The 9,902-nt window shown below is 39.0% G+C and overlaps 1 protein-coding gene across 1 annotated transcript in view; it reads left to right on the top strand.

Annotated features, from left to right (window-relative positions):
• Positions 1-3,015: 3,015 nt before the first annotated feature.
• The window catches only part of LOC134542427 (NF-kappa-B inhibitor cactus-like), a 78,605-nt gene continuing 71,718 nt past the window's right edge, over positions 3,016-9,902 (top strand). Inside the window, exon 1 of the mRNA XM_063386650.1 lies at positions 3,016-3,240. Within this exon, the coding sequence (XP_063242720.1) occupies positions 3,189-3,240 (52 nt within the window). The 5' untranslated portion in view covers positions 3,016-3,188. The remainder of the gene's footprint in view (positions 3,241-9,902) is intronic.

Raw genomic sequence — 9,902 nt, 5'->3', positions numbered from 1 at the left:
TATCGATATAATTCAAACGATCTACCGAAATGCCCATAAATCGATGTTTAGAAAATTTGGCCATCCCTTACTGAATCTGCCATATATTCTTACACATACACAAAGTAAATAATTTACCTATAGGCCTATTCCAGCAACACACAATACTTAATTATAATTTTTGTCGTTTCATATACAGCTTCTTAATAGTTATATTGACTATATTGTAGTAGTGAAGCTCATTCAAGACAAAACGCTTCCGCTTAGTATGTCAAATGCTAAAGCAAAACCCTCTGTTCCAAACGAAAATCTTTCAGTCCATCGTCTTTTTTTTTTTTTCAAGCTAATAAATTCCTAACATAACAATGCTCATAGAGTAATACATTACACTATCAAGAATTATCATTTTGCAAAGACAAAATGACCTAAGAGTAAAACATTTGCATCATATAGTAGTAGTTAAATAAAAAAAATTAAAATGTATAATTTTTCTGTGTGTATCTTTCTTCACGATAGCTCGGGCAGAATTTAGGTTTATTATAAAAATATACGACAAAATTATAATAACACTAGGTATTCTTGTTCTTGAAACAATTTTTAACGTACACAAACATGGATACCACCGCAGCCAAGTACTCGGCTGCGATTGGTGCAACGTAACGGAGCATCGTAAACGGAAGAGCTCAGCAATGCCGAGCTAATCCCTACGAGTCCTTATCCGTCTGCGTGCTGTTGTAGAAACTCTGTTCTGTGAGATCCGTCTACGTTTACGTGATCCGTCTCCGTTTCCGCGCCATCGTGTGACGGGCCTGAGGAACGGTTTCCTCGCTCATGGATGCGATGAGGCTTTTGAAAGAAGAGCCACCGTCGCCTTTTAACGTTGCGTTTGTTTCCCCTGTGTCTTCTTTTTGACGTGACAACGTCTAATAAATCAATGAACGCCGGCTGCACGCACGAAAAAGGATGACTCATTGCCCCGTTACGCTTATTGTACGCTTGCGCCGCATCTATCTCTCTTCCACTCGATTGGAACAACCATCGATTTGACTTTTTCGAGGCACATTAAACTTGAAACACTCCCATTCGTTTCCTTCTTTTCCTATCATCGTCCTATCCTGAACAGAATAACACAGATTGGAAGAAGTTAAATAGCAAACATGTATAAAAGTTATAGTTAAAATAATCTGTTCGTTAAAGTAATAAACATATTTGAATTAATGAGTGCAAATAAAAGTAAATTTATGAATTAAATTGTAGATTTCATTTCACTCTTACTTTGTATCCATACAAAATAATGATAATTCAATAAAAATGATTCAATTTTATTAATAAAAGTATGCAATCATTTCATCAATGTTTTGTTATGACATTGTCACGTTAAACTATCGTCCGTAAACCGACTTTACAGACAACCAATTTTTTTCGCAACAAGAAACAGGCCTCGCCGGGTTGAACACGTCGCTGTCACGTGCTCCGAGCTTGCAGTCGGGGATTCCCCGCCGTAGCACGACCCGTCACGTGGACTGAAGAGTTCGTCAGGCTGGCGCCCGCGACACTTGAATTTACGACCGGAACAAATCGCTGAAGCTGTAAAACCACCACATGTTCGTCAACTCTCTCCCAAGATGGCGATTAAAAACTCATCATTGACATCTTAAAGTATATTTATGAAATAAAGTAATCGGACACCGGTTATCTGGAGAGATTTAATTAAAACGTATGACTATAACAATTTTAATTATTTGTTTGAATAAATTAATACAGCGAATTTCATCACATTAATCAGTATTTATTTTATATCAGTATGGTAAATCACATAAATATAAATAATAAATATAAATAATATGTAAAGGCCTATATTTTTTTTATAACGTGCCTAAAGAAGTATAACTTCAAAAAACACCTCTCGCAAGACTTTTCAAAGTCAAATGCAGAAATACCGGAAGTATTTAAAAATAAGTTATTCAGCTGTGAGTACTGCAAGCAGAACTATCACTGAGAAGTTTCTCTCTCGCTCTCTCTCTCTCTCTCTCTGCCCGAGGCATCCATGTTGATATATTTTAAGTATCAGCTAGTCATACATGAATTCCACGTAGAAAAAAAAAGTACAATGAAAATATCTGGAGATTGACAAAAACTAAGGCCATGTATTTTTCGCGATAAGATTTCCAGCCCAGCCTGTTTAAAAAATTTGTAGCACTGTTCTGTGTTTCGTGCTTGGCTGAGCTTATTTCATGTGACATGTCTACTTCCAGCACACCAATCATAGTCATCTAGCGCGGAAGCAAACGCGTCCTGAATGGTCTGGTCTAAATAGGCAATTGCTTCTCTTGCCTACGGCCACCAATTGTAAAGAAGAAACAGCTGGCGCGGGTATACCATATTTCAACGCATCCTGAAATTTCAAATACGCCTGTTATTCCTCGTCTCCTTAGCGATTGTGCCACAGATAAATAGACTGTGCATAACGAAGTTTAAAAAAAGTTTGGACTGTATCAGAAAGATAATTTTGAATTTTTTTTTACTATTTATTTTGGGCTTAAGCATCGTTTTAAAAACCATAATTTAATTTTTTATAGTAATTGTGTTAATGATTCTCTGGACGATTACGTACACTATATGACAGACCATCCCGTTTATAAATAGGTTTCACAGAATAATATAATAATTTATTGCAATTTTCACATTTATTACTTAGGCTACTGAAAACACTGTTGCGTAACCTGCACTGTAAACGGCAGAGGGAATAAAATCTTACAAACTACTATTAAATTATCGTCCGCACAGTCATTTAGCTAAAACAATCTCGCGTCGCTTAAAATCACACGTATATTATCTGGTGGGAAGTTTCGTTTTTTTTTTTTAGGAAGGACGGGAGAGAGATAAAAGAAGCTTGCCTGTGTTGACGAGCGTGGTGGGGCAGACACGGGATTTCCAAGGTATTCAACCGACCCAATCTCCCCCTCTTCCCCCCCCCCTACCACCCCTTCACGAGGGTCGAGTAACAGCTGCCGGGGCTGGCCGCCGGCGCAGAGAGCGAAGCCGCGTGCTAACTGGGCAACAGTTCCTTCCTGCTCGTGTGGGGAGAGCGCGCGCGAGACTGGAGCGGTTACTCTTCTTCTTCTTGGAGGTTAGGGTCGGACCGGACGAGTGAAGGCGCGAAGAGGAAAGCCGTGCCGCGCTGCGCCCAACACACGACACTCCCACCAATGCCGGCGGCTCCTGACGACCGCGAAGACGACACGCCTACCTCGCTCGCAGGTCTGTAAACATCGCCCGGTTACAACCATAACGCTGTCACGGAGTAGAGCGCGCAGGCCAGTTGCGCTGTTTATTGTGGTGTGAAGCTTGCTTCTCGTAGTCGGTAGAACTGTCAAAAAAAAAAAACACGTGTTGTGACGCACGCAGTTGGCAACATTGTTGAAAATTACAACCTGCCAGCGCTTTTGCATCCACCGAGTTTCCAACACACGAAAGTCTTGGTAGCGCGTGACTAATAAATTTAATGTTTACTGAGCGATATCGCGAACATGTAAAAAACACACATAGTCGTTTGTATCAGATAATTTTGACAGTTCTGTCGACAAACGTAAGCCAAATAATGGTACGTACGCAGGAGGCTAGCAATAATAAGGCTACTTTATAATAAGTTAACGTTAAGGGATTTTTAGTGTGTCGTTGTACTGTTGAGAGATTCCATATGCATAATATGTAGATTGATGTTCGGATACTGAACATGTCTCCTAAACAATGATGGTTACGTTTGACATACCTATACCCGCGTTATTTTTGAATTTTTTTAATCTAAACTTAATACATACGTGCGTTTGTAATATTTTTAAAGTTTGTGGGTTACGGTTTATGTAGTGACCTTGATAATACGTCAAGAGCGAACGCCGTGATATCTACGAGGTGTTAACAGCTGCATTAGCAAACAAGCGATTTCTTGTCGGGACATAGACAGTACAGTTGACAATGTTCCACTTTTGAGAAATGTACGATAAGTTGCTCACCCTGAACTTGAAGCTCCACAGTGTGGGTGTATCTGCAGTTAAAATTTCTTCAGTTTAATCAAGGATTATGTAAACGCAGGTGGATGAAGCATAATTTTTGTGTCGTTGTTTAATGTAAATATAAAAATATGTTTGGTATTTTACGGCATAAAAAAAACTGCTTTGAAGAAATGTAAATTTTTGCGGGTCGAGCAGAATGTTGTTATAGAAGTTTTATAATTTTTTGACGTGCCATCCTTTTATTCTGTCCTTGACAAGTATCTGCAAATGTTCGATTTCGCAGGCTATAGGTTAAGTGGTCACGTTTTAATGTTAAGAATAAGAGCATTTTTTTCAAAAATCATTTTTGGTCAAGTTTCGAGACTACGTCGTTATTTTGCATACTGTCGTACATGCACATTTATGATTATTATTAGTCTGCAGTTTTTACTTTCCGAATAGCGAATGACGTTTAGGTCCAACAATTAAAAAAATAAACTTGTTTTATAACGGCAATGGATTGCAATGTTACCTTGTAAATTTGCCATAGCCATAGGGTAATCAAAAAGATTTTTACAAACTATAGGGCATATTATACCTATAAGGTTTATTGCATTAAAAAAATTCGTTAGTCGACTCGTTCTTGTGAGCGCTACAATTAAATATGTTTAATTTTTTTGAGTGCATATACAAATAACACTGAGCCATACTTTTGCTGCCGTAATATAGAACTGCACAGGCGCACAGCTATAATATTAAATGAAAAGGAAAATATTAATGTTAGTTCTCATAGCGTTACATCACTCATTTATTTGGCTAAACTCGCTGTCATATTTAACAATTTTTCGGCGTTGAAACTGCGAATGATTGAGCTAACGTCAAAAATGTCGGCTTGTATGAACACTTGGCATAAACTTCTGTAAAATCATAAAAGCACAAAGTTCTACTTAAATTAGACGCTATTTTTTTTTGGCACGAATCCTTAATACTGAATATGTTGCACGCTCTATTTTTACTTCCACTCCGTGATTTGTAAACCTCAGGAGATGTTATTGTGGTCACCTGTCAGAACTAATGGGTGGGCCCTGTTAAGACCCTGACCATCCAATGTTCACGACTACGGTTTTAATAGTTTTTGTTTTTATGTTTGAAATAAAACAATGAACAGGGAATCAAAAGTTTTCATTTATCTGCGAACTTACTGCAGGCATACTAACATTTTCGTTGCGAAATACAACCACAAGCTCTTGAATGAGTGCACATTGTTCTTTTTTTTTTTTTTCCTCCACACAAATTATCCCACGTAATAAAGTAGAGAACCTTGTTTTCCAATGGCTAGCCAAACATTTACCGGTATTTTTCTTGGAAAGTTACCTGTCAGAAAAGTTCACTAGTTGGCATCGAAAACCGAGCGTAACGTCTTAGCTGGACCCCTGCTAGGATGGCTGGTTATTTCTTTATTGCACACGTCACACGTCCATAAAGTCATCCACCGGTTGCATCTGCCAAGCACGTGAGTGCAGTCTGCATAGTTATCTGCATTCTTGCGTTCCATGCACAAACACGTGTGGAGCTCTTGTCTGATTCAGAAATCATTACCCGAGCCCACATAAGGATGCGCAGCGCTTCAGGAAAAAAAAAAATTGGTTGTCTGTAAAGTCGGTTTACGGACGATAGTTTAACGTGACAACGTCATAACAATACATTGATGAAATGATCGCATACTGTTATGAATAAAATTGAATCAGTTTTATTGAATTATCACTATTTTGTATGGATACAAAGAAGGAGTGAAATGAAATCTACAATTTAATTGATAAATTTACTTTTATTTGCACTCATTAATTGAAATATGGTTATTACTTTAACGAAGAGATTATTTTAACTATAACTTTTATACATGTTTGCTATTTAACTTCTTCCAGTCTGTGTTATTCTGTTAAGGATAGGACGATGATGGGAAAATTAGGAAACGAATGGGAGTGTTTCAAGTTTAATGTGCCTCGAAAAAGTCAAATCGATGGTTGTTCCAATCGAGTGGAAGAGAGATAGATGCGGCGCAAGCGTACAATGAGCATAACGGGACACAGCGTAACGGGACAATGTGCGTTACGGGACACTTTTTCGTGCGTGCAGCCGACGTTCATCGATTTATTAGACGTCCCGTCAAAAACAACGCGATCTGAGAACTGCTCCAGACATCCGATTGGGGTCTGTTTACGAAAAGCATTTAAGAATGCGTCGAGAGAAAAGTTGTTTTTGATTATGGATTGAGTTTTTTTTAAATTGTAATTTTAGAAGAGTTAAAATGGCTAAAATGTGTTTTTTTTTCAGAGTAATTTTTAGGCATAAAACAACCGGTACGGATTCTTGAAAGCACAATGGACTTGCATTACACCTTTATCTAATTTCTCCGCCATAAAATGTAACGGTCACTGGTAAAGTTTTATAGTTATCTTATGCACGACAAGACTGCGCGCCAGTCCAGAGGCGACACCGCGCTAGAAGCACCAGCGAGCGTAGTACTTAAATTCCCACCTCACTAACACAGATACCTACTGCCCTCACTAAGCGTATCCGTTTATAGTACCTGCTTAGGATACGTTAGAATCAGCGTACCTTATTTATAACCCTACGCTCGTGGCGGTGGGTTCCACCTCAGCAATTCATAATTTATTAATTTTCATTTAAGTCTCAGTCTCACACGAGTAAGTTACCTTATTTCCCTTGTCATTACTGTTTTTAGGGGGGGGGGGATGTGTACATTTATTCCGATAGCTCTCTTGCAAGTTGTTGGTGGTCACAATTTTTTTTTTAAACAAAGGTTTACTAAACTTTGTTTTAGAGCTGTGAAAGATATTTGCAAGTGATCATAATCGTGGTCACTTCTTATCGCTTCTAGATAAAAGTTTGTAAATATTTGTTGGGAAGTTAAAACGTAAGTGATAATATAACAGTGATTTTTGAGCGAAACTTATTATTTTTACTGGAGCGTGTTCGATGGCCCGGTCGGAACGGAGACAAACGGAACGCTGTTCCGCGCGGCACCGTGCGCACCGTGCGACGAACGGGAGGGAGAGCCAGACGGCGGACCGCGGGTGAGGAGCGGTGCGGGGAGAGCGGAGGTCGTAGTAGTGGCCGTGGACCTGGATCGCGTCTTCCTGGATTCCAGGCCGCGGTTCCCTGGAACCGCAGGGCGGCCCTGAACTTGCGTCGAACCACGTGCCTCACTCACCCCAGGCGCGCGCCGAGCTTTGATCGCGTTCAACCGGTCGACAAACCTCCGATGGGCTCATGATCCTGCAAGCTCTCGCAACGGCTAAGCACTAGGCACCTTCGTAAAAAGTCTTAATGTACACGAAGCAGCGGAATGATGTCATTTTGGAGACATTTTGTAGTTCCTTGTGTGATTTTAGGAACGAGATTTCTGGTAATTTAATCACATTGAGTTTATTTTTTTTAAAAAAGCTATAAACAGCAGTAACAGTAGAAGTAATTTGATGGATTAATTTATAAATCCGGAAAAATAAAATAAAGTTTTTGTTTCATTTAAATAAGACCTCTACCATTACAAAACCTATTTTCAAAATTTGCCACAAATATGCGCAGTAATACAAGAAGGATGTAGTTTCGCCAGACTCATCATTTCTCTGGATCTAATGGTTGGCTATAATTTTAATTTCCGCTCTGTAACGAGCCCGGTTTTTCCAGACTTCAAAAGTACGGAAGGGGACTTAACCTGTTATGTTAAAACGTCAAAATACAGTTCTCTCAAAGAATCGTTTTGCATGAACTAACAAAATAATTTATTACCTAATAGTTATCATTATAGCTGTAATAAAAAGCGAAACTTACATTTAAGCAAATCTTACATTTAAGGCTCCTTGTTAAATTAAGTTCATGCCGAAATTACGTGAGCAGCAACTTGATCACACCTCTAATGACGTCCGTGGTAGCCTGTGTCTAATTGTCTGCATATTGAAATTTTGTATTTTTCTCTTAGACCGTATGTGCAACTGTAGAATTTCCCGGCATATTTAACACACACACGTAGAGTAGGTCTATTGTTATGCTCATATGTTATTTTTGTTTCTGATAACCAGATTTTTCAACAGAACTGTGCACGAGTATCAGAAAATCGGGACTTATGGGAGTGGTTTCTTTTTACATGCTCTTGCGCTTTCGTTACTTTTTCTTTTTTTGTCATTCTTAAAAAAAGTTTTATTCTTAGTCGTGATAGAGCTTGGAACGTCGCGATCAGAGGATAACGGACGCGTTGTAATCCTCTGCCATCAAGGTCAACGACTGGGTGATGATTGCGTTAACAGTCCATTACGAATTGAATGCAGCCTTTTTAATTCCACGTTCCACGAGCGCTTCTTTACGTCGTCAACCTGCGTGGCGTCAATTAAACAATAACAATCCGCCGTTGATTGCTTGATCTTGGGCGTATCATTTCGCCGCACTCATTCACCGGGCGTGCAGCTATTAATATCTCGTCTCAATCGCCTCTCGCCTTCTCTCGCCAAAGGAATGGCGAAGAGTGACTGGATAATTTCCCCCGCAGATTTAATCGCGCACTCTTGCCCTGCCAATCACGTGTGTCCGTAATTAAATAATGGCCGACACTTTTCAAAAAGTGAGTGCTAGTTAGTTGGCGTTAAGGCCACTGCCTACCCGGGCACACACACACGGTGCGCAGAGCTTCAGGAAAAACAACGCGCTTTCAAAACTACTCTAGATATCCGAGTGGGGTCTGCATACGAAAAGCATTTATGAGTTCGCTGAAAGCCGAAAAGTACTTTTGATTTCGGATTAAGTTTTTAAACTGTATTTTTAGAAGAGTTAAAATGGGTAAAACGCATGTTTTCAGAGTAATTTTTAGACGTAAAACAACCGGTACAGATTCTTGAAAGCAGTTAAGGGACTTGCATTACACCTTTATCTTCATTTCTCGGCCATATAATTTTACGGTCACCGCTCAATTTTTTTTCAGTCTTAACAATGTAGTAGCCTATATCAATAAAATCATATAATATTTTTGGTATTTTCCTAATTTGTTTAGGGGGTATAGTTGTCCCAGGCAAAACCGCACTCCTTTACGGCTACGGGCCTGATTATAATGTAACAACGTGACAACTGGGAAAGTGATAATATTAATGTCCAGTCATGCGAAATTATAAATTAGAGAATATGATTGGAAAATAATTCAAATTGGAAATTGCGCGTGAGGTTAACGGACACATGCTATATCTGGATATGGTGCTTGTGTGTTGTATAATTCCCATATTTTTGTCTAAATGCATGCAATCAGAAGAAAACTTAAATAATATATACAGAAAGTTTTCCATTAAACATAGTTTTTATGTTTACGTTTATTAACCCCATTTAACAGTCACGTTTTTGAAAGCGCATAAGGTAGAGGCTGCTAAATATTATCGGAATCTACGCCCATGCTTTTATGGATAAAACAATAACTATAATTCGTTTTTTTTATGTTTCTTATATATATTTTTTCCCCACTCTTACGATAGGATACACACTAATGTTTCGCGGCACATCCTTCGGTTGTTCGGTTAGTTAGTCATGGTCGCTAAAAATTATGTGGTTTGGATCACTGTGGGAACAGATTGTGAACTCTCTTGATTGGACTTAGGAAAAAAAACTATGGCATTATTTTATAACTTCAGTGAAAGTTAGGCGTACAAAAGTGTACGACCAACCGCGAACATACTCTATGACTGGAGTCCTGAAAAAACCGCGGGTTCATTTCGTGTTATGCTAAAATTCAAATAATCATACCTTAGTGCTGCTTCTGCCATTGGTCCACTGTTAATCTGGAGGACTGAGGGCCAATTAGAGACCCTCACTCATTGAAGTGTCGAATCACAGGCCACCCAGTCGAGACGACTCACAAGTCAGCAGCCGATA

Source organism: Bacillus rossius (assembly GCF_032445375.1).
Source record: "Bacillus rossius redtenbacheri isolate Brsri chromosome 4 unlocalized genomic scaffold, Brsri_v3 Brsri_v3_scf4_2, whole genome shotgun sequence".
NCBI lineage: Eukaryota > Metazoa > Arthropoda > Insecta > Phasmatodea > Bacillidae > Bacillus > Bacillus rossius.
This window is presented reverse-complemented; position numbering and strand designations above follow the sequence as displayed.